The sequence below is a fragment of the Carassius auratus genome, chromosome 19 (genome assembly GCF_003368295.1).
Source record: "Carassius auratus strain Wakin chromosome 19, ASM336829v1, whole genome shotgun sequence".
Lineage (NCBI taxonomy): Eukaryota > Metazoa > Chordata > Actinopteri > Cypriniformes > Cyprinidae > Carassius > Carassius auratus.
In genome coordinates, this window is record NC_039261.1 from 4577432 (window position 1) to 4601885 (window position 24454).

The following is a 24454-nucleotide window of genomic DNA, read 5'->3' on the forward strand; positions in this document are numbered from 1 at the left end:
CACAGCCTGAGTTTATTTAAAACTTTTTATATTACTTTTTATTTAGTTACTTTCTAGAGAATAAAAAATAAAAAAATCACAGACTGGCCTCCTAAAAAAATCATATTTAAAACTCAAATGTTTATTATTGACTTGTGTGAACTGTTCCGATAGTCACCAAATGTTTGTGTTTGTATATATATATATATATATATATATATATATATATATATACACACACACACACACACACACACACACACTCACATAAAATAATTATTAGGAACGCCTGTTCAATTTCTCATTAATGCAATTATCTAATCTACCAATCACATGGCAGTTGTTTCAATGCATTTATGGGTGTGGTCCTGGTCAAGACAATCTTCTGAACTCCAAACTGAATGTCAGAATGGGAAAGAAAGGTGTTTTATGCAATTTTGAGCGTGGCATGGTTGTTGGTGCCAGACGGGCCGGTCTAAGTATTTCACAATCTGCTCAGTTACTGGGATTTTCACGCACAACCATTTCTAGGGTTTACAAAGAATGGTGTGAAAAGGGAAAAACATCCAGTATGTGGCAGTCCTGTGGGAGAAAATGCCTTGTTGATGCTAGAGGTCAGAGGAGAATGGGCGACTGATTCAAGCTGATAGAAGAGCAACTTTGACTGAAATAACCACTCGTTACAACCGAGGTATGCAGCAAAGCATTTGTGAAGCCACAACACACACAACCTTGAGGCGGATGGGCTACAACAGCAGAAGACCCCACCGGGAAAAGAGGCTACAATATAAAAAAAGTGTGTGTGTGTATATATATATATATATATATATATATATTACATTAGTCATTTAGCTATGACTTTTATCCAAACCGACTTACAAATGACAATATACACATAGATATAACATTATAATAATATTTTTACATAACATTTTTATGCTTTATTAATTCAGTGCCACAAAACATGAGGTATTACATATTTACATGATTAAAAAAAAGAAATAGCTGCCAGAGAAAAAGAAAGAAGAAGAGAAAAAAAATTACATACATTTCAATTATTTCCTTAACAGACACTTCCTTAATTTTGTTATTGATACAAAACTTATTGTGCAGTTTCCATGCTTTAACCCAAGATATAGTATCAAATAAAGAATAATTACATAGAATTTTTAGTAGAGGATTTTCATTAGCACGTGCAAAGACCAATATTTCGCGACTCTGCGATGCATTCTGGGAAATGTAGTTCCACAGACACTTGCCTCAGTTCTCATCAGCCCGACTGTACCACATTACCCACAACACAGTGCGCGCACAGTCACCATGCGTAATGTCTCTGCGTCTGGTCGAGTGCTCTCTGAATGACAGAGGGACGGGAATAAAATGTGTTTGTGGTGGGGATTTAATCACTCATGTATGTAGCTGTGCATATTTCCGATGATCGTTTCTGTATGTTCAGACGCAGGACAAGTGAAATGTTTTATTAGTTTAGCGCATCGTTTTACACTAGACAGTTTCTTTCTAAATGTGACCGAGCATGTCCAGCTAATGTATTTCTGTAATGTTTTCTCGAGGTGTTGAACCAGCGCCAGTGACGTCACTATTGATGGGATATTAAGGTAGGAAAAATTCTACAGGGTTGGTCTGTTTTCAACCAAAGAATAAGTGACATTACAAGCTTCAAATAAAATCAGACGTAAACATATTTTAATGAACGTTAGGGAAAATGGACAAATCTTGGACTAATTATGGACATAAACTTGAAAAGTAAATATTAATAAACATTATGGATGTAAATATATGTGCTTCGGATATCAGTGTAATACTGATGTGATTACCTTTATTTTGATTATAATTAGGGATGCAACGATCATTTTTCATGGCCGATACCAATTTGCGATTTCTTTTTCTTTAACAAGGAAGAATGAAAGTGTGCATAAACAAGATGTTTAATTGGTATTTAATTAGCCAAACTGTCTTTTGGCTATTGAAAACAATAACCGTAACCATCTGAAATAACTGCAGTATCTGCACAGTAAGTAGACTACATTCAATACAAACACAGATGGTACAGACATCAGCATTTAGCTTTTGGTTTTGAATTGGGTTGAAACTACATAGAACTGGCCTTAAATTTAAAGATTAACTGTAACCATGTGAAATTGAAGGCAACAACTGCATAGTTCTAGAATCCAAACAACACAATCAACACACATTCAATAAGATGTTTCTTAATCAGCGTTCAGTATATTAGTTTTTAAATTTGCTTTTAAATTAAAAAAAGTTATTTACCAGTGAGACTAATAAAAGTATTCTATATAAATACATTATTCCAAAATGTTAAAATCAAATAATGTTGAAGCGAGTCAGACAAAGATACAAAGTGTTTCATTCATCCAATAAATAAAAAATAGGGTAATGATGATTCACATCTATATTTTTTTACTTGAGCCAATGAAATATAATACTACTCTCAAATTAGAAAGTATAGATGTGAATCATAACCCTAAATTATTTTAATTGGATGAATTAACAGCAGGTGATTTTTATTTTATTTGAATCAAATAACGTCTATGTAATTTTAAGGTAAAATAAAAATAATCATCCTAATGCAGAACACACCTTTACTTCTGGCTTCTCAAACGTGTATGCAAGTTCTACTTCACAAAAAAAAAAAAAAAAAAAAGTTTCTGTTTTGTCTTCGTTTCTCTTTCAACACGTGAGAAGTTGAGCTGAACATCTCTTCACGGTCTCCGCTTGTGCAGGGACAGGTACAGTACACTCGCGCAGTGAAAGGGACTCTTATTTGTGCTCGAGTACAACAGCAGCTGTTCACTTCCTGCTATCTGTGCCTCAGACGTGTAGCTCTGCACTTCCAGCGCTGAACGGCTGCCCATGTCCTGCGCACAGATTACGAAATACTTCCACACAACTGACATGATAGATAGTGAATGATTATAATGTTGTCTGTGCACGCGGGCGAACTTCCGGAAAAATATGGCTGGTCAACCAGTGCATCCCTAATTATTATTATTTTAAATAATTGCAAGAAATGGTCTGATTACATTTTGAATGAAAGTTGAATTGAAAATATACACAATTTACAATTTGTGTTTTGTAACCGTCTAATAGCAGCAGCACTCGGGCTAACACGAACTACTAATGTTGGAAATTAAAATTTATATAAAAATTCTCTGTTATAATTTAAAATAATTAAATGAGCATTTTGAGCTTGTTTTCAAGTAACCCAGAAATAGTGCAGAATTTTTCCATTGATAATGTTGTTTCCTAAAATAAAAGACTTTTATAAAAAAATATAAAAAAAAAAAACATTAATAATGTTTTTCTTTTACACTCCTTAAAACATTTCTGGGTTTAGATAAAATGGTGATAATAATAATAATAATAATAAAGTTTTGTGCTGTCAAACGATTCATATAATTAATATTATAATATAATATTATTTATAACTAAATATATTTAGTAAATAAAAAATTTCTAAAATATGTAAATGCATTTGTATGTATTTATATACATTGGTGACTATCGTAACACTTCACACATGCATTTGTATGTATCTATATATACAGTACATAATAAATATACACAGTGCACACACATATATTATGTAAACAACTCTTTTATTTTGGATGCGATTAATCATGATTAATCGTTTTACCACTAAAGCCCCCACTGTGTATTGTGCATCTTATTCTACTGACCATCTGATTATATCTGAGACGATTTTCTTTATTGCCATTTTTGAATTTGTCTTCTTTCCTGTGCATCTTTGGGAGCTGTATTTGCTCACTCTCTTGCGCTCAGAGTCAGGCCCCTGTCCCAACTGTGGTCTTGTTTCTCTGTTAGCAGACGTCTGGGAGGAGAAGCATGTTTGGGATGCAGCGGTTAGTGTGTGCTAGAGTCCCGCTGCAGATCAGTGGTGCGTCCTTCAGGCGTCCCGCACAGATGCTGACTCCCGTGACCCACAGCTGCTGGACACGCCTGCACTCCGGCCCCGCAGAGGATCCAGACCCTCTGCAGGACAGATCCATCAGCCTCTTTCAGAGATTCAAGAAAACCTTCAAGCAGTACGGCAAAGTCATGATCCCCGTTCACCTGCTGACCTCTACAGTGTGGTTCGGCACTTTTTACTACGCTGCAATGAAGTGAGTAGCACAGAGCACCCTCTGGAGACTGTAGATGGTATTGTTTTCTCTTGGTTCATTTCTCTTGGTTCATGTCAAATTAATTTTGATAATTCGCACCTGACTATAAGTCGCAGGACCAGCCAAACTATGAAAAAAAGTGTGACTAATAGTCCAGAAAATACAGTAGGTCTAAGATGAATGGTCAGATACTCAATAACTCGATCACTGAAGAATCACAAAAAAATAGTGATGATGATTAGCTATTTAATAACTGATTTTTGTAGGAGAGGTGGTGTTGATGTGTTAAACAGGTGTCTGTGTGTGTGCGGTGAGGTAGGTAGGTAATGCTCGGTGAATGTGTTCGGTGTGTGGTGGATTGAGGTAAATGGCACACTGGGATGTTAACTCTGCTTCACATCTGGCTGAATGTGGGTCACCACTGTCTAGACATCTGAGAAATGTGGATGCTGTTTCATTCAGCATGAGCTCCCTCTGCAGACAAGACTAGACCAGGATTATCAGCTTGCATGTCTTCACAGCCTTTAGCTGATATTAAAGATGTCCATTTGTTCGAAAATTTTACATTTGATTCTTATGTCAAGTATTACATTTTGAAGTAGACATTTCAGTGTCTTTTTTAAAATTAAAATAAAATATCTCACTTGAAAGCACTTTGAACAATGCTTTAAATATCTGGCTCTGTTCAAAACTAAAACTATTAAAACGTTTGTTAATTGAAAGAATGATCAAATAAAATATAGATATTAAATGAAAAATGCACTTCAGTTAATTGTCAAATGCAACATTTCTCAATCAAATTATGAATCTAAATTTCAACTAAAACTGAAAAATAAATAACTAAAGCTATTCAAAGATCTATCTTAAAATTAATAAGAACTATAATAGTATATAAATAAAGTGATGGTAAAAATACACTGCTCAGTATAAAAAAAAAAAGACTAAAAGACTAAATTCAGGATTTTATAACGACCGTCCCAAATCCCTTTTCATAAAGTTCCACTCTTTACATTGATGTGCTGTTTTATATTAACAAATTATCTTAAGAATCTTTCTATTCTTAAAAGGATAGTTCATCCAAATAAGATAAGAACAACTTTCTGTGGAACATAGAATAAGATTATTTATTTAATTATCTATACATTAGAAGTCAATGTTTGGTTACCAACATTTGTTTCTCTGTGGAAGACAAAGGAAGACTTTGTGAAGGAAGTCATTTAGGTTTGGACTGATTTGAGGGTGACACAATGAAGACTGAATGGTCTCTTATTATAGAGATAGTATGTCTTGTTATGCTCCCTCTCTTGTTTTGGTTTGTAGAGGAGTCAATCTGGTGCTGTTTCTTGAGTATGTTGGGTTTCCTGACAAGGTGGTAAAACTCCTGGAGAATTCCCAGAGCGGCTACGCACTGACCGCTTACGCCATGTTCAAGGTGGGCTAACCGCATTGGTTTTTCAATTAATAGTTTAAAAATAATGAAATAGTTTCATTAGAATGTCATTGACCTCCAAATCATCATTTACTACAACTCCATGAACGAACTCCATTTCTGTTTACTCTTAAAAATAAAGCTCCCAAAAGTAAGTTTTCACAGTGAGGCTACAGAAGTACCATTTTTGGATCCTCAAAGAACTTTTCAGTAAACCGTTTTTAAATGGAGAGTTCACCCAAAAATTTTAATTCTGTTATTAATTACTCACCCTCGTGTCGTTCCAAACACATAAGACTTTTGTTCATCTTCAGAACACAAATTAAGATATTTTTGATAATCCGAGAGCTCTCGGAAAGGGTCCTTAAACGATCAAGGCAAGGACATTGTTAGAATAATTAGTGCGACATCAATTTTACGAAGCTACGAGAATATTATTTTCTGCTCAAAGAAACCAAAAATAATGACTTTATTCAACAATTCATCTCCTTCGCATCACCATAGTGCCATTTTGGAGAGTGTCAGATACGTAAACATACATTGATTTACATCCTTCTCTTCACTCTCTGAGGCAGAAGTCTACAAAACTCATCCTTTATAATCACCCTACTACTTGCCCACTTGATCCTATTCCATCTCATCTCCTTCAAGCCATTTCTCCCGCAGTTATACCTGCACTCACTCACATCATCAACACATCCCTCCACACTGGTGTTTTTCCCTCATCATTTAGACAGGCTCGTGTAACTACACTACTTAAGAAACCCACCCTCAACACATCTCTTTTAGAGAACTACAGACCAGTTTCCCTTCTTCCTTTCGTTGCAAAAACACTTGAACGAGCTGTGTTCAACCAAGTCTCTACATTTCTCACACACAACAACCACCTTGACAGCAACCAATCTGGCTTCAGAAGTGGACATTTAACTGAGACGGCCTTGCTCTCAGACTGGCAAGAGCGGAATCCAAATCTTCAGTACTTATCCTGCTTGATCTGTCCGCTGCTTTTGACACGGTTAACCACCAGATCCTCCTATCAACTCTGCTGGCAAAAGGCATCTCAGGAACCACACTTCAATGGTTTGAGTCTTGTCTATCAGATAGGTCCTTCAAAGTATCTTGGAGAGGTGAGGTGTCCAAGTCCCAACATCTAAGTAATGGGGTGCCTCAGGGCTCAGTTCTTGGACCACTTCTCTTCTCTGTCTACATGGCATCATTAGGTTCTGTCATTCAGAAACGTGGCTTTTCATACCACTGCTATGCTGATGACACTCAACTCTACCTCTCATTCCATCCTGATGATCCGACGGTAGCTATTCGCATCTCAGCTTGTCTAACAGACATTTCTTGCTGGATGATGGACCATCACCTTCAACTCAACCTTTCCAAGACAGAACTGCTTGTGATTCCAGCAAACCCATCGTTCCATCACAATTTCACCATCAAGTTAGGCACATCAACCATAACTCCTTCAAAAACAGCTATAAGCCTTGGAGTTATGATTGATGATCAACTGACTTTCTCAGACCACATTGATAAAACCGTCTGATCCTGCAGATTTGCTTTATTCAACATCAAGTAGATCAAGCCCTTTCTTTCGGAACATGCTGCACAACTCCTTGTTCAAGTTCTGTACAGGCTGGACTATTGCAATGCCCTCTTGGAAGGTCTTCCAGCCAGCTCTAGCAAACCTTTACAATTAATCCAGAATGCGGCAGCAAGATTAATTTTTAATGAGCCAAAAAAGAATACACGTCACACCTCTGTTTATAAATTTGTACTGGTTTCCAATAGCTGCTCGCATAAAATTCAAGGCATTGATGTTTGCCTACAAAACTACCACTGGCTCTGCACCCATTTACCTAAATTTGTTATTTCAGACTTATGTGCCCTCTAGAAACTTACGTTCTGCAAATGAACGTTGCTTTATTGTGCCATCCCAAAGAAGCACAAAGTCACTTTTACGGACTTTTAAATTAAATGTTCCCTCCTGGTGGAATGACCTCCCCAACTCAATCCGAGCAGCTGTGTCCTTAGCCATCTTCAAGAATCGACTTAAAACACATCTCTTCCATCTTTGTTTGACCCTCTAACTTTAACACTCACTATTCTAATTATATTCTTAAAAAAAAAATCTAACTACCTTTCTAATCTTTTTGTATTTTATTTTCTTTTCATTTATTATGCATGTGTGTGTGTAAAGACCTCTAACACTAGCTTGCTCTATTCTTTTTATTTATTATATTATTTAAAATCCCATGCTAGGTGTACAGTGTTAACCTAACTGAGACTTGTTGTTATAGCACTTATATATCATTGCTCTTTTGTTGTTTTTGATTGCTTCCACTGTCTTCATCTGTAAGTCGCTTTGGATAAAAGCGTCTGCTAAATGAATACATGTAAATGCAAACCAAGTATGTACAAGGATACACTTTTTACACTTCTGAATGATCTGAATGTAAACAACATACCCACGTACATACTTTTACATATGTGACACTCTTAAATGGCACTAGGATGATGCTGGATGATGAGGAGACGAATTGTTGAATAAAGTCATTATTTTAGTTTTCTTTGAGCATAGAAGTATTCTCGTAGAGTTATTTAGAATTATTTTGCCAGTGTTCTTGCTATGTTTCTGTGCCTTGATCGTGTAAGGACCCTTGCTGTCTATGGAGTGTCTGATCAAAAATATCTTAATTTGTGCCCTAAATATGAACAAAGGTCTTACAGGTTTGGAATGACGTGAGGGTGAGTAATTAATGACCGAATTTTCATTTTTGGGTGAACTATCCATTTAAAATAAACACTTTTTTTTTCTTCGTGTGAAGAACATTTTTATATTCTAAAGAACCTTTTTCCACTATTAAGAGCCTTGTGTAAAATGAAAAGGTTCCATGGATGTTAGAAACTCTTCATGGAACCATAGATTCCAAGAAAGAACTCTGAGTGTTCTACAAGTTAACATGACGTTGGTTTGATGTTCTCTGCTCTCCTGAAGATCGCCACACCTGCGCGCTACACAGTGACTCTCGGAGGAACGTCTCTGTCCGTGAAGTACCTAAGGAAGCACGGGTACATGTCCACCCCTCCACCCGTGAAGGAATACCTGCAGGAGAAGATGGAGGAGACCAAAGAGAGGATCTCTGGGAAGATGGAGGAGACCAAGGATCGTATATCTGAGAGGATGGAGGAAACTTCTGTGAAGTTCACAGAAAAACTTCAAGAAACCAATGACAAAGTGTCTTTCCGAAAATAGAAATAATAGGTTTATAGGCTTACAAAAGGTCACAAAGTGACTCTCCTTTTCCATAATGTCATGAAGATTCATGTTATTTAACGATATAACATACTTAAGGAAAGCAATGTGTCTTGAGCACATACAGTATAAAGTAGTATGTAGGCTGTAAGCACACTTACTGTTCACATAATAGGCTAAACTATAAGATTATGACCATATAAATGTGGGATTCTACTTGAAGTGTTTTTAATAGATTAGACTGTTTTCTAAAGAGAACAGCAGGTGTAATGTGTATGTAATACTTTGTTCATATAACAACATAGCACTGCATCTTTCAATTCTTGCACTTATAAAATGTTATTTAAAATATTATGCAAAACGGTGTCGGTCCGAAGATGTAAGTGTACATTAAGATGTAATACAGCTTATGTCATAGTTTAAAATACTGGAAAAAGTATTGCAAAAAAAGAAATTGCAAACATTGCTGACATTCATTGTGCAAATCGTTAACAGTCTTCATGTCTCATTTCCAATCCAGTGCATTCCCGCCATTTTCATGTGTTTCATTTATGTGAGCTCATTTACAGTTGTACATAATTACTAAAGAAGGTTAATCATTGAACCGGTAATTTGCCAGTAAATGTGTCTGCTGGTGAAGCACTTGGGTCTGATGAGATTGTTCTATGTTGAGGGATCTTTGGCTGTCAACAACATCTTATTTCGTGAAGCATGAAGGAGTTTGCATTGAAAATTTAAATGTTTTAAAAGGCCTTTTGTTTATTGGAAAGGCTATGTTTCTTAAGCATTTATTCTTCGTGGCTGTTAATGACCGCAAATACTGCAATCACTTGTAAATTGTAATCAGTATTTAAATGTCCAATTTTTTTGTTGGTTGACATTTCACAATTAACTTCTTGCTAGTGAACTGAGAAAATGTAGATGAAACTTTCATTATTTTGTACAAATAATTTCCTTTTGACAATGATAAATTATGTTTTAATAAAAGAAAAAATCAGCTTAAATATTATTACAATTTTTAAATATTGAATATGTACCTCTACTGAAGTTTTGTCATAAAAAAAGCTTTATATCTTTAAGATATACTTTTTCATTCAAGATAATGGAAAAGTTATACTGATCAGTTTCAAGAACTACTTGATACTCACTCCCCATCAATATTACATCTTTACTAACAATTTAAGAAAATGTTAAATGTCATTTTTAAACGTACTCTACTAGTATTTAGTATTTTTGTGTGTAAAAAAAAATGGAGTGCATCAGTTTTAAGTACAGTGTTAATCAGAAATCTTCATAAATTGAAAACCGCTATTCCACAAATAGGGATCCATGCTTTCCCTGTGGACTTCAAACTGAAATCATGACTGAACTGTTACACTGTGCTTTCTAATAGTTATATGGCTACACCTGTCATTCACATTAGTTGCTTTTCAGCCGAGGAGTAACTAAAAGTAAAACTAGCTCAGCTGCTTTCAAAATAGCATGCCTACTAATCTTAAAACAAAAAAACATGGATTAATTTTTACATAAAGATTAACGCAACCAATATCTATGATATCCATTCAGAGTTTTACATTCAAGTGAATCTAATGCTCTGAGGCAGCTGTGAAATCTGACATTATAAATATAAAAAAAAAATTACTTCCTTCAATGCGAAGTCCAAACTGTACAGAAAAAAATGTAGCCTATAAATGTAGCCTAGTTCAAATACTTTCTAAGGATATATTGACTGTCTTGAACAGAAGTAGCTTTTCCAGCCCTGCTTTAGTGTCTTTTAATTTTGAACGCTTTATTCTAAAGTTTTTTATTTATTTTTAGTTCACTTCACCTTGAGGAGCACAACATAACAACAAACAGAGCACAAAAGAGACTCATTCTCTGGTTGTTTTCCTCAACTTTAATTGCTCTCTCTAGCCATTTGAGGACAGCGAAAGAACAAGCGTGGAATCGTTTCATGAGGGACTACAAGTGTCTTTGAGCAGTTCGTTTTTTTCTTGTATTTATTTTTTATGATTTTTTTTTCCAGTGGGTTTTTAGTTACTTTTTCCTGTAAAAGTATTGCAATCAACATACCTCAAACTGAAAACCGCTGACATCACAATTGAATAAAACAGTAAAAAAAAAAAAAAAAAAAAACGGACAGCCGCGTTCCTTGCACACTTAACTGTTTCATCTTGTAAAAAAAAATTATCATAATAATTTGTAGTCCACAATATAAGTCATACAGTCCTGTGACGTGATCTCGCTCGAGGCCGATGTAGACCGTTGCTGTGGATTGGCGCGAAATTCAATTTCCACGGACCGAGATGCTGAACTCACCATTCATTGAAGCGTGTGTTTCCGTAGAGGAGCCTGTCGGCGCGGAGAGCTCGGAACCAGAAATAATGACATGAACATGCAAGTAACAATCAGGTATGGGCTGCATTTTCCTCATTTGATACTCTTTTATATTCCACACAACTCGATTATGTGCATAAAAACAACAACAGAACGTTAACCGTTTTTAACGGATGTCCGTGCCGGTAAAGCCTCACCCTGAGCTGCGTTTTGATATGAACCACTGAACCTTGTCCCGTTTGAAGAGAAGGCCGCGTGGGAGCCCAAAAGTCGACAATCACGGTACAATGACGTTACAATGACGTTATTGTTCTGAGTGGTGGTTATTACACGTCCAAACAGCTAGCAGTCACACAATAAACGTCAATAAATAAAATGACAAGCGCTGGCATTTATAATTCTTTCTCTGGAAGTTACAAAAGCAGCAGCTAGTTATCCTTTATATAACTGCCTTATAATCAGAATATTCCTTTCATCACATTTACAGCATAGGAAAAAAATATATATAAGTCGTCATTTTTGTATTTCTGTGACCATACTGTAGCATTTCTCTTTGCAAACTTTACTCTGTTTTACAAAAAAGACAAAGCACAATTTAAGGCATTCACAAAACTTGATGCCACCATGTTAAAGTTTTCTTTTTAATATTATCTATACATTATATTACAGTATTAACAATGCTTTCTTGTGGTTTTCTACCCATTGGGTAGGATATGTGCATAATATATTCAAGTTATATACAGCACCGTACAAATAAACAGAGTCCGACTACTGAAAGAAGCACCATAGGAAGTGAGGCACAACAAAGGTGGGGACTTTTGAGTGCAAGTGGGTTTCTATGTCTGCTTAAACATGACTGTTAGGCACCGAATTTGCTCATGTAAATAGTAACATGCAAACCTCTCGGCTGCAAACATATATATATATATATATATATATATATATATATATATATATATATATTAAAAAAAAAACATTAGGGTTTGTTTTCCTAGCAAGACAATGATGGCGAAAACGCACTTATGTTAACGAAAGACCAAAACATAGAACGAACATCTATGTCTCGGTTGGTACACAAATATAAAGTAATAGGGAAGCGGACATAGGCCTACTAGCGAAGGGACAACAGCAGCAGCAGTAGCGGTAGCAGCGCGTAGCAGCAGCAGCAATACAGTACGAACTCAAACTGCGCGGTCAGAATGAGTGACGGGAAGCAGAGCCAATGATGGGAAGCCAAGGTTTCAGAGCTGAAGCGGACGGCGACAGGAGAGTGTTGCTATTCAAGGGCAGAAAAGCTCCTATAAAAGCTTTTTTACGAAGGAAAGTGGAGCTTTTTTAGTCCAATTTGACTAAATATTCTCTTAAACTGGTCACTTTAATAAATAACTAGTTGATAAATAGTTTTTTTTCTATGGGACTTTCTAAAGGGAAGGCCAAAGAACGATGGTTTACAAAGTTCAGGTGTGATTTAACAGAGCAAGCATTTTTAAAGTGTGCCGTGTGATTGAATACGACTTAAAATGAAGAAAGAAAAAGGGGGATGTACCTCATCACGATTGGTACAAATGATATAAATACTGATGAGAAATAAGTAGATAAAAGTGTGTTCCTGTGCTGCCTCGGAATAAAACGGCATTCCAGGAGAGGAGAGTAAAAGATAAAATATGAGATCCATATATGATCGTGAACTAAAGTATAGTATGGATAACTGGAAACAAAACTATACGCATGCTTTTTTAAGTGGAAAATAAACTGTATGAGATATGACACACTCGCTCAGAAGGGGACATGATGTGCATAAGACTACAGTTCCCATGATTCCCTTGCACTTGGACCCCATGACAATGCAGAAGTGACGCAAGTTTAAAGTGCTACTCGACAGGATGAAAGTGGCGTGTGTGTCGTGACTTCCATCCGCAGATATCCATGCCAATATCTCTCAACTGGTTGGTGGAAAAAAGTGATCTGGAATTTGAACAGCTCGTTAAACCCCCTCTTTTTTCTTTTTTTTTTCCTTTTTAATAAGTGCCATGATGCAGTTCAGGCGTGGAGATTTTAGGCTGGATCAGAGTTCTACATCTCCATTTCAGGAAACGCGAAATGTAAAAAAGGAAGAGAAAAATCCCAGGAACCATGTGGATTGACGTATGTAAAGTAACTAAGGGTAGGCGTTTCTACTTTTGAAAGAATAAGTGCAACATAAAGACATTTTGTTGTTGTTGTGAGTCACATCCCCAAGATTTAAGATTTTTTCATGGCACTCATTTTGGATTTTGATTGGTTGTGAACAGTGTTTTGTGCATGAGTCCTGGAAATGCACAAACAAATAGAAAATGTCTCAATCCTATGACCTATGTGGTCTCTCACGCAAACAATCTGTGCCAACACACGTGTTCTTTAAATACAGGAAAGCATAAACAAACAAAGAGATTTAGTCGAGGAGCCCAAACATCCATACAAGGCCCCAAAGTTCTAGCCAAAAAAAAAAATTAACTTTGTAAGCTTGGTTCCTCAATTTTTGATTTAAATTGTGCAAGGGGAGTGTTTAGGTCCCCTTTAGGTCCAGGAGGAAGTACCTAAGAGCACATGCGCTCTCTACTGCCCTCTGCAGGTGTGTCCTAGTCACATGGGTTTGTCACGCCGGCTATCCTTAACCTTGGTTAACAGGGTTGTGCTTGCGCCAGGCTGGGCGGAGCCGCTGGCTGTCCTCTGGTTGGAGGGTGGTGTGTTATTGCTGTGCTGGTGCAGGAAGGAGGCGGAGCCTGGGTGCGTCTGACCCATCACCTCGCTATAGGTGGGCGGTGGCCCCTCCATGTGCAAGTTCGAGGCACTCTTGCCAGAGTTGCTGCTGGGGGGCCGTGGGCCGCCTCCGTGCACGTAAACATCTATCAGGTCGCTGTCGAAAATGGTCCGGTTTGGGGGGGCACGCACGGACGCACGGCTCAGCTCGAGCTGTTGCTCGGGGTCTCTGAGCTGCAGAGTACAGGGGCCCTTGTAGGGCGGCAGCTCCTCACCGTCTGACAGGCAGATGGTGGGCGGCAAGTGGATGTCCTGCTGCAGGTATGGGTAGGTGGGCTGGAAGCGGCTGAATCGGTCCCTTTGCATAAATGAAGGTGAGTTGAAGCGCTCTCCGTTCCGTGGCCCATACATCACCTGAACATACAGAAGGAAGAAAATAAACCTTTTTAGAAATTAACCCAAGAATAAAAAAACAATAAATATTCAAACAAGGTCTATGCAAACATGGAGCCAGGTTAATTATATAACTAATATACAATAATGTTCAAATGTTTCAGATTTTTTTATGTTTTTGAAAGATTAATTTGACCAAAAACACGGTAAAATCAGTAATATTCTGAATGTTTTTTTACAATTTAAAAGAACTGTTTTCTATTTCAATACATTGTAAAATAGAATTTATTTCTGTGATCAAAGCTGAATTTTCAACATCATTACTGCGGTCTTCAGTGTCACACGGTCCTTCAGAAATCATAATATGCTGATTAGCTGCTCAAGAAACATTTCTTATAATTATCAATGTTCAAAACAGTTGTGCTGTATCATTACATATAAGTAAATAATTTGGCTCTTTATTATTATGCACTATTACCTATTGTTGTATACAGCAAAAAGGATATCATTGTGTTTATTTAGTGTAAATATAGTAATTTCAGAGAATAAATGTTGAAATATTGTCTTTTGAAAGGGCGACAAAATATCATGAGTTTCATGCTATTATCTCTTAGCTATGTTTTCCAGCCATAAACATAACACTAAAACATAAAAGCAATTAATAATATTTTGCAGAAAGGTTGAATAATAGGTCATGTTAACTAACCTCAGTGGCTCCTTGTTGTGTCACCAAACTATCTGTTGGCCATGCACAGGCGTCCTATGATACAGAAAAGAGAGGCCTCTGTGAGTCATGCATTATTAAGGACATAAAATCAACTTCATCTCATGCATTACAGTTTTAAATTTGGGTAGAAAAAAAAATCTAATTTGCTCCAGGCATCAGAAAAGTTGATCTAAATGCACATGCAGTAAATACTAGAATACATTAATATCATGCATTATTAATTCAAGACCGCTGGTTAGTCTTGTGGCCTCTAAACATGCAGCTGTAGAAACCGTGTTGTTGTCGAAATTTATGAGCTTGTTTCTAAATTTAAGAGCTTGGTTCCTTTCATGCTCTACATCTGTTCCTAAATCACATCTTCACCTTCTTCATATCTTTTTATGACTCTCTCGTTCTGGGAACTGCAGTCTAGACGAGCATGTCTCGCTCTCAACTACAGGATGTAAATCAAGAAGAACCAGGGATGTGCAGAACTATCCATTACCAAAATAAACTAGTTTGTGTGTTACCTAAAACACTAGTTAGACCAGTTAGCCTTAGAAACCCTGTGTGATTAGGTTGATTTAGCGTCAAGTCCACTATCAGACATATTTCTTAATGAAATATAGATACCCTTAAACTTTTATAGCACTAAACTACCACAGAAAACAGACAAATATTAAAGGTACAACTCAGCCTGACTAATGGAGCCAGTCGTCCATCCTGACCCATCCCTAGTAACTACACAATGCATTTGTGCAGGTGTACCGACACAAAGACCCTGAAGCTGGCACGCACATTGTTGAGTCCCAAATGAACACGGTCACAAAGTCACACACATGGTGATCAAACAAAAGAACAGGAACTCTACACCCACTCAGAGCGCACACAGACAGGACACACATGGTGACTGGAGAATCAAACGAACACCCACTCAGAATAAAACACACACACACACACACACACTCTTACCGGCTGCATGCCCTCCTCTCGTTGACGGGCTTGGCTGTGGCGTGTGAGGAAGGCCCAGGCCGACAGCCGATAGTGGTTCAGCAAACAGATGATCACAACTACCATTACAGTCATCACCACAATTATGATTATTATCTGAACAAACTCCAGTTCAGCTGCAAGACAAGAAAACAGAGAGAAAACCATTAACACATTTCACATATTCACCGAGCTGCAGATGTGGTGCTAACCTGTGCAAAACTCATTACTATGTTTTGTTATTTCTTGTTTTATTTGAAAATCATATGCTTGGTTACTTGAAATGTTAAATCCCACATCTAAGCTCAAAAATTATCATCGTTTGACCAGATATCAATCATGTTTGCTGCATAAACAGTATTTTTTTTCTTCTTCTCAGTTTTAGGGGGTTAAGGTTCACTATAAATGGTGTTAGTGATTTACCGTTTACGGATTTACTGTTATTCATCAGAAAGGCAAGCTAGACAGTTGCTTATGAATAAGTAATGGCATAGCAAACCCATCATGCTCATTCTTACCACCAGGGGGAAGTAACGTGAACACAACTGTGTTTTGAGTTTGGGTGGGGGGTGGATTTGCAGATCAAAATCATACTCAAAAAGTGAAGCAACTGACTAATCCACAAAAAATGTGATAATGCAATGTTTCCAATGACTTTTCTGACCTACATTAAGTCAAGAATGGTGACAACGAGAAACAAGAGAGTTTTGGGGTCATTTTTATTATTAATATGAGCTGGATTTTAACATGCTCAATACGTCTGTGTGTTAACTGCTAGACCACAGCTCTGATTTCATAAAACTGTTTCATAAACTGATTATGTCATGGTTCCATCTCACTTAATCAAAGGAAGGAATTCATTTTTTATGTTAATCTAGTCATACTGCCTCATCTCAGAGCAGCATGTATCGAGAATCCTTTCAAAGGAATGCCTAAAAATTAACAGGCATGTTGTTACAAACAAAATATACATCTCTTTTAGCCTCCAGCCGACCCTTGAACACACAGATAAACCCAGATAATATGGACTTGTTCTCCAGTCACATGAAAACGTGTTGATTTGTTCCACACATACATTCAGAGAAATCTTGTTAGCCCTGCTGTCCACGAAGTAACCCAGACAATGCCATCTGACACATGAAGGTTTGAGACAATAGAAAAACTGCTGGAAAGCTGCGACACTGAAGTAAACACCATCAGTTGTCTAACACAATCTACACTAACATTAAGGGTATTCAAACATACGACTATGACACCAGCAAAACACAGCAGACTTTGTTTTACGCAGTAAAGAAGATCTGAATAAAATGTGTGCTTTGACGCTCTACTCCCAGAAGCTACAAATTCATCCTCATGCAATGAAAATTGACTCATATATTCTCCAGATGCATGTTATTTATCATATTGTGAACATTTCATCCATGTATGTTTCATTTTTTTTTTTTTTTTGACCTCATACAGTTTTACTAAAATTTCATAACTAGATCTTCTGGTGAAAACGTCAGACTTCTCTCTGGTGATGTATACCGGAATTCTCCCATCATTCAGTCCACTTAATGCCGCCTCTGCAATAGTGTTGTCACTGTACCAATTTCGGTACCAAAGCAAAACCCCAAAACATGCTAAATAAAAAATTTGTCTATACTTTAATTTAATCCAAACTTTGTACATATTTAATTTAAAAGGGCTTTTGAATTTTGAAGCCAAGAATAACAACTGAGTTAGCTTAAAAAAAGCTTTTCTGACTGATATGACACAATGTTAACCATTTGTACATTGTCTAGCACGCATATTTTAGATTCACAATTCATTTAAATGCTTCTGGTGTGAAAAAATAGTAAATATCATCATGTTTTATTTTTTACCCTAATAAAAGTTATAGGAGCATTAAATAGTTAATAAAGAAACTTCATTCTAAAGCTCATAATATTACCGTTAGCCCCGCTTATGCTAACAATGAACTACTCTAATAACAACGTTCATTTCAATCCAACATTCCAATTAAAATAGTTAATAATATTCAAAACAGAACAGACTGGCACTCTATTTGTGGCAGCATATATATGCAAATTCATTCTTTGCCAGTAGGAGGTGCTTGTAGAGCACAGAGAGAGGTTTCCTCGGTAACGGCTGTAATCAGATAAGCGCTGAGCCTGCTCTCATAAACGCTGCTCAAGTATTACAAGCAAGATGAAATGAACATGACATTCATAATTTTCTGAAGACGAGTTACTTCAGAAATACAGCGATATAAAAATACCCGCACCGGGCCTTTTGGAAAATCTATTTGTAGTGGTCAGTTTTGATATTGTGGCAGACTGCCACAAATAAATAAATGTATGGGAAACACAATGAAATTTTCATGCTTGAACTCATTCATTTGAACTTAGTTTGATGTTTCCTTGTTTTGATGTCGCCAGGTCTCAGTGCTTTTATTTAGAGAGCGCATCTGTGCACTTTTCAAGTAGCCCATCAAGAACCGGGTTGACCAGGTACTCGGTACCACCGGTACTTAAAAAAATCTGGTACCATAACATTTTCATTTTTTTAGTACTGACTTGGTACCGAAAGTACCGGGTCTTTTGACAACCCTACTCTGCAAGCTTATCTGCCTCCACTTTTGAGTGCAACGTCCACCTCTCACAATCCAATCACCAACCGATGCAATAAACCAAATCCTTGCTCTACATTTTTTCTTTTTTTGATAACCCGTAACACTCGGATAAACATCACAACACAGAAGAAAAGATCTGTCACTACTTCCATTTCATTGTGTCGTTAAAGTACTGAAAATAAAATTGTCCAATCAAACACTATAGCTTGTCGGCTGTTGGATGACTAGTCAACCATCCTCACTCATCTCTTCTTCTTTAGGTTCTTTAGGTGAGCTGTCTCAAACTTTAGTTTTTGACCTTTCCATCATGGCCACTTTCTCTCTACAAGAACAAGGCCATACCCAGGATGTAGTTGGGCCATGTTATGACACTGTTAAATAAGCTGCTTTGGTGCTGGCTCTTTGCCACAGCTCTTCTGGTGAGAGTGCTTGCAAGACAAGGCCCCATCTGTTGAGGGCTTGGAGGAGAGGACCAGAGACCAGACCCATCCCAGTAGTTAACCCAGCACAGGCGATAAACTGCCCAAATCTACTGCCTTTAACTGGATTACGGCCTGGACCTAACTCCAAGAAACAGACAACTGGTGGTAGATGGAGGGGGGTGGGGTGGTGTGTAGGGTTGTGCCTATAGATGATAGTATTGTGCATCGATGATAGTCAGAGATATCGACGATAGTCAAGACGATATTAGGCTCATTCTCCTATTAATGTATTGAATAATCAGTCCCTCCAGAAAAACGTGATTATGCGATCGCGTGATTTAATGCATAATCAGCCAAGGGCCGCATATTTATGCGGGGGTCGCATTTTTTTCAAATACGCCGCACTTTCGCCGCATTAATTGCCGATTTCAGGAAGCAAAATATGCGGAGGTAGCATGAGTTCATAAACCCTGTATTTTCGTTGCAAAAAAAGTCACATATATCTTAGCAGAAAGTTGAAAAATGTTGCGTTTACTTCACACAAGCAAATCGCCATTATTTCCCAATGGGAACCTTATGAAGTGACGCAATTGCGCGACGTGAACATCATCTGTGAAGCCCGCGGTGAAACCAGGGTGAAGGACGCAAATCATTCTCATCTGCCAACAAAAATAAACGTAAAAGACCGCACGAAGCAGTTACCCGGTGTGTTACATGACAGTGGGGGCAAATTATTTTGAGAGAGGGATAAGGATGAGGATGGCGAATGATAGGCCAGTGTTAGAGGCTACGCAGTTAGCTTTCATTTTCACAGTGGACTGTTGTAGTTTCATTCAGAAGTTGATGCACCTCTACAGTTGTAAGATTGTACTTTTTTGTTACAGAATAGTACCAAAACCTTACAATTGTAAGTATATTAGTAGTATGTAAAATAATTTACGTTGCAGTAAGAGATTGCACTTTGCAATTCCTGTTAAACAGCATTTGTATATTTGTGTGTATATTTTATTTGTATTCATTTTTACAGAAGTTGTTTAATATTCCTTTTGTAAAGCTAGAGAACTTGTTTGACTCAATGTTTTGTAAGTTTGAGCCATGTGTTAATTAAGGTGTGTAAGAAAACAGAATGAGAACTTAAATATTATGTGATTTAATATGCTTGCTTATCATAGTAAGTCATAAGAAATGACTCCTGATTTTGCTGCATACAAAGCTCTATCGTTGAGTTATGTAGCATATTATTGCTTTTTTAACTGACAGACACGTTTTTAATCATTTTTGTTTATTGTTAAATGCCAAACAGCAACAAGAACATGCGTTTTCCAATATTTTTTTTTTAAAGAAATCAAAGAGTTCTAAACATGTATTACACATGTATTTGTGCGCCACTTTGGACAGCGGCGGAAGTCTAGACTAATTATCACGCCACCACTGGCCAACCAGGACAGTGGATTCACATTGGAGTCGGTGCACTCCTCATGCAGATAGCGTGTAAGCTCATTATCTGCTCACGCTCTCTTGGGTATGGGCACTGACGTGGAAGTTGTCCGTGACTTCAGCAGGTATGCCTGTTACTTTCACGGCTGTATTTTACAGATTTTGCAAAGGCTTCAGCTACTCCTAGCTGTCGGCCGGTACCAGTCTCAGCTGTTCTTTTTAATTTTGCTCTACGACCTGATGCTTGAGGGGGCAGCTGCGCTGGATGACAGGAGTATGACATAAAGTATACTATCTATAAAAAATCAGATGAGCCCTGAATATGAATGCAACTCGTTTAATAACATGTTAAGCCTTTTCCTCCCATAGGAAACCGTTATAAGAAAACGCTTAATGTGGCTTAATGTACTAAGACAGTGATTTTTTAAAACCAAACTCACTAAACATTATACTAATAAAGTATACTATGTACAAACAAAAACAAAAAACAGATGAGCATCTTATGCAAATACAAGGTATTTCATTGCACTTTAACAAGTAATCTGAATGGCCTATATATGTGCAATATTTTAAATGAGCCCTCACTAACAGAGTTTAATGCCACAGTTATGTTTCTGTGGCGGTGCGTTGGACTCATCATGAGGCACACGGTCCGGATCGCTGTATGACTGATGCATCAGTTCAATTAAACTTTACTCCAAATATATGACCTTACCTGTTTTGAATACTTTATATTTAACGTGTTCATTTATGTCCAATATTAGTGTTAAACTGCTGGATTTTAAATGAAAGCTACTATCGATTTTGCAGAACATTTTAGACTGATAACTAACCGACTTTATATGAACTAGCTGTTTTAAATACAGTATTTTCATATTTAACGTTAGTTTATCAGAATGTTTGAAAGTATATTTTTTCGCTAATTGGTGATTCCATAGGCACACATGCACAGTTTAAAACACCAAATAGTTATGCTATGATGAACAGAGTCTCTCTCTTGCTCCACCCATGCACAATAATATCGTGTATCGTTGATCTCACGGCCTGACGATATGACAATTTGAAAAATTACCATATCGGCCAACACTAGTGGGATGAACATGTAATTGACACATCTCGACCTCTTGAGACACTAGGGTTGTGATCTCAGCCAACCTAGAGTACCAGGCACCACTCAAGTACCTTTCCTTCGTCCAGGAGTGTAGGCAATTTACATAAACACGTAATCCCAATATAAAATCGTATTCCCTGCGCCTTGTTTAACCTTCCCTGTGCTAATTAGCGAGCTCAAGCATCAAAGTCAGACGTGATCGAAGTCATCCCGGAAGATCTTTTAATGTGTTATGATTACAGACACAAACCCCAGACAGAGCAGACACAACAAACCATCGTCAGCCTGTTTGCGACAGGGCAGAAATGTAAACAGGCTGTGATAATGTGGCAACAACTGCACAACAGAGAGGGAGAAGCAGCTGGGCTAATTCTGGTTAGCCTTATGCGGACTCTCTGAGATCAGACAGCTCAATCCTCTTACTGCTACGTATGCTGCTCCATTGTGTTGTGAGCTTAGAGGAGATATGCGCTAACACCTGTCACAGAGCCTCTAACTGGGTGTGCGTTGTTCAAGCAGTTTTCACCTCGTCTCTGAGGTCGGAAAGCCCTGAAGTGTGATAGAAACTGAATGACTGCTCTCTTCTGCTGAGGCCATTCTGTTACTGAGCTGAAGGAAATGGAGGAGGCATTACATAAGCCTATCCGAAACTTTCCCCCCTCTCCTCTAGCTCTCTTTTTCATACCGTGCTCACAAGCTGCAAAGACAACCAAGTCTGGCCTCCAGATCTATATTTCATGAAGCCATTTCCTGTTTCCTCCTCTCCACAGTTTCATAACAGAAGGAAAACAGCTGTGCTCTCACGATCTGGGAGGAAAGAAACGGGGCGGGTGGAGGAGGAGGAGGGGGGAGAGAGGCTGGAGAATGGGGACTGCTGCTCACTGCCAGCCATCTGTGCTCCGTCTCCAAATGTCTCCCGGGTACAGTACTATTCTCATGGAGTCGGGCACAGTATGTGGAGATCATGTCATGAGAGATCCAACAGTTGAACTCACAGCAGTGAGGGAAACTTCTTAGAACGGGCTTTGAATTCATACCAAAGCACACATTACACAACAGGTTTCCAAGGGAAAGAGCGTGTGTGCAGTGAACGACTAATTTCCAAATGACTTCATCGGCATGGCAAGACAGCGGGGACGAGAGAAAAACATTGAAAGTTTCCTTGCGTCCTCTCTAGTTTGGGCCAGCTCGTGCTGCAAGGTGTACAAATAAGTGTTGTCAGTATACCAAAATAATTTTTTCGATGTCGATACCAAGTCAAGAATTGCGATTTCGAAACTTTTTCTGAAAAGGGAAAACACACTCTCAAATATCATTGCTGTGCTTTATTTTAAAACTGGGACAACATTCTAATCATATAACACACTAATAAATGAACATATTGTGATGAGTCAGCTGCCTCCCTCTAATTATCATTGGCACCCTGTCCTAAATCGATGCCCTTCACCAGGCTCCCGACAGGAGTGGGGGTGTGAGAGAGGATGGGCGCTGGATGAGCCAGGGCTGGCGGTGTGATGGGGCACACCTGAAGGAAATGGAGCCTCATCACCGCCGCTGTTTAAAAGCCCAACACTCCTCTCCTCGGGAGACCGGTCTCTTGCCCGTGCATGCACGCTGGTGTGCTCGTGGGTCCAGGAAGGGTGTGTTGAGGGATTCCCACGCCACCAGAGACGTGAGCTGCCAGACTGACGGTCCGGACGAGAACCACACCCTTTTATACGGTCATCTGGCCAGGATGCCAGGCCATCTATCCCCGTCAAGCGCCACGGCCAGTGAGAGGGATGAAGCCGCTGGAATGCCGGACTCCGCCCCTTACCTGGACCCTTCCTTCCTGAACACTGACCCACCTACACGAATCCCGCAGCACGAAGACCACTGTTTCCCTGTTTGTTTTGGACACTATCCCCCTTTGGACACTTTTATTCCCTCTTGTTTTATTTTCTGTTAATGGACGCCACACCCACTGTGTCTGTCGCTTGCTCCTCCCATGACAATATGAACAGCAGATATATTAAACTTTTGAACAAAATATGAAATATCAAAATATAAAAATTTAATTAAAGCAATGACATTCATAGAGAAAAAACGCAGATGTCCATAGGGAGGCACTGGAAGTGTCCATGCACATACACACATGAAATACGTCTCTTACAAATCTGGAACGCGGTCATTCTTTGAAGTATTTATACTAACAAATTTAGGAATTGTGACATTTTTAATTTCCGAGAATCGCAATACTTTTGACGTATCGGTGCACTGTTCAACCATAGTACAAATGACACTAAAAGTGAGCATTCCCAGTAGATTCCATGCAAAAACCTTCAGCTGAACATACAGCCACCCATGTTTGCCTTCATGACTGCCGATTGCACTGGTAACTGGAGAAAAAACAGAGAAGGACATATCCAGTCATAATAACACTGCTTCATCAAGCACAAGCCTTAATCTAGTTAACCATCCATTCACCCACGTCACTGCGTGCACCAGACAACAAAGGCATTATGGGAACTTGAGAGGGGACGCATTGCCCCCTCCTCCTGTGTTATCTGAGTTACCCTGTCAGAATGCCAGACAAAAGGCAAGGGCACAAGCCAGACGCCCATGTGGGACAGAGACTTGTGAGATGGCAGGTTTCACCCAGAAACACAATCATATGGAAAGACTGAACCACGTCTCACTGCAGCAGTAAATGCCCCTTTCTGGAACATTCCCTAGCAACATGCTATGAGTCACTTTATGAGAGGATGTGGAAGGGGCAAAATAATGAAAGGCAGAAATAAAATGACTGCAGAAGGTCGCTAGATGGAGGTACTGCTATTTCAGTAAATATTTGCAAGATTTTACAATTGTGTAGGACTTATTCTATTCAGAAAAG

General features: G+C 38.2%; 2 protein-coding genes across 9 annotated transcripts in view; one reads left to right on the forward strand and one right to left on the reverse strand.

Annotated features, from left to right (window-relative positions):
• The first annotated feature begins 1291 nt into the window (after positions 1-1291).
• On the forward strand, positions 1292-9834 carry LOC113119178 (uncharacterized protein C18orf19 homolog A-like). Of its 6 annotated transcripts, none has more exons than XM_026288444.1 (5): positions 1292-1370; positions 1551-1595; positions 3847-4142; positions 5463-5574; positions 8573-9834. In XM_026288444.1, exons 3-5 carry the CDS (start codon positions 3865-3867, stop codon positions 8828-8830), a joined length of 648 nt encoding a protein of 215 aa, XP_026144229.1. In that variant the 5' UTR covers positions 1292-1370; positions 1551-1595; positions 3847-3864; the 3' UTR covers positions 8831-9834. The 6 variants fall into 6 exon arrangements, with proteins under 6 accessions (XP_026144229.1, XP_026144228.1, XP_026144227.1 ...); XM_026288443.1 differs by having other exon boundaries at positions 1294-1425; positions 3844-4142; XM_026288442.1 differs by having other exon boundaries at positions 1294-1425.
• A 951-nt stretch (positions 9835-10785) lies between these two features.
• Positions 10786-24454, reverse strand: part of LOC113119177 (low-density lipoprotein receptor class A domain-containing protein 4-like) — a 79496-nt gene continuing 65827 nt past the window's right edge. For 2 of the 3 annotated variants that reach the window (XM_026288437.1, XM_026288439.1), the window contains 3 exons: positions 15978-16132; positions 15006-15059; positions 10786-14320 (listed from right to left, as the gene is read on the reverse strand). In XM_026288437.1, the coding sequence (XP_026144222.1) occupies positions 13790-14320; positions 15006-15059; positions 15978-16132 (740 nt within the window). In that variant the 3' untranslated portion in view covers positions 10786-13789. The remainder of the gene's footprint in view (positions 14321-15005; positions 15060-15977; positions 16133-24454) is intronic. The other variant, XM_026288438.1, reaches the window with a different exon arrangement.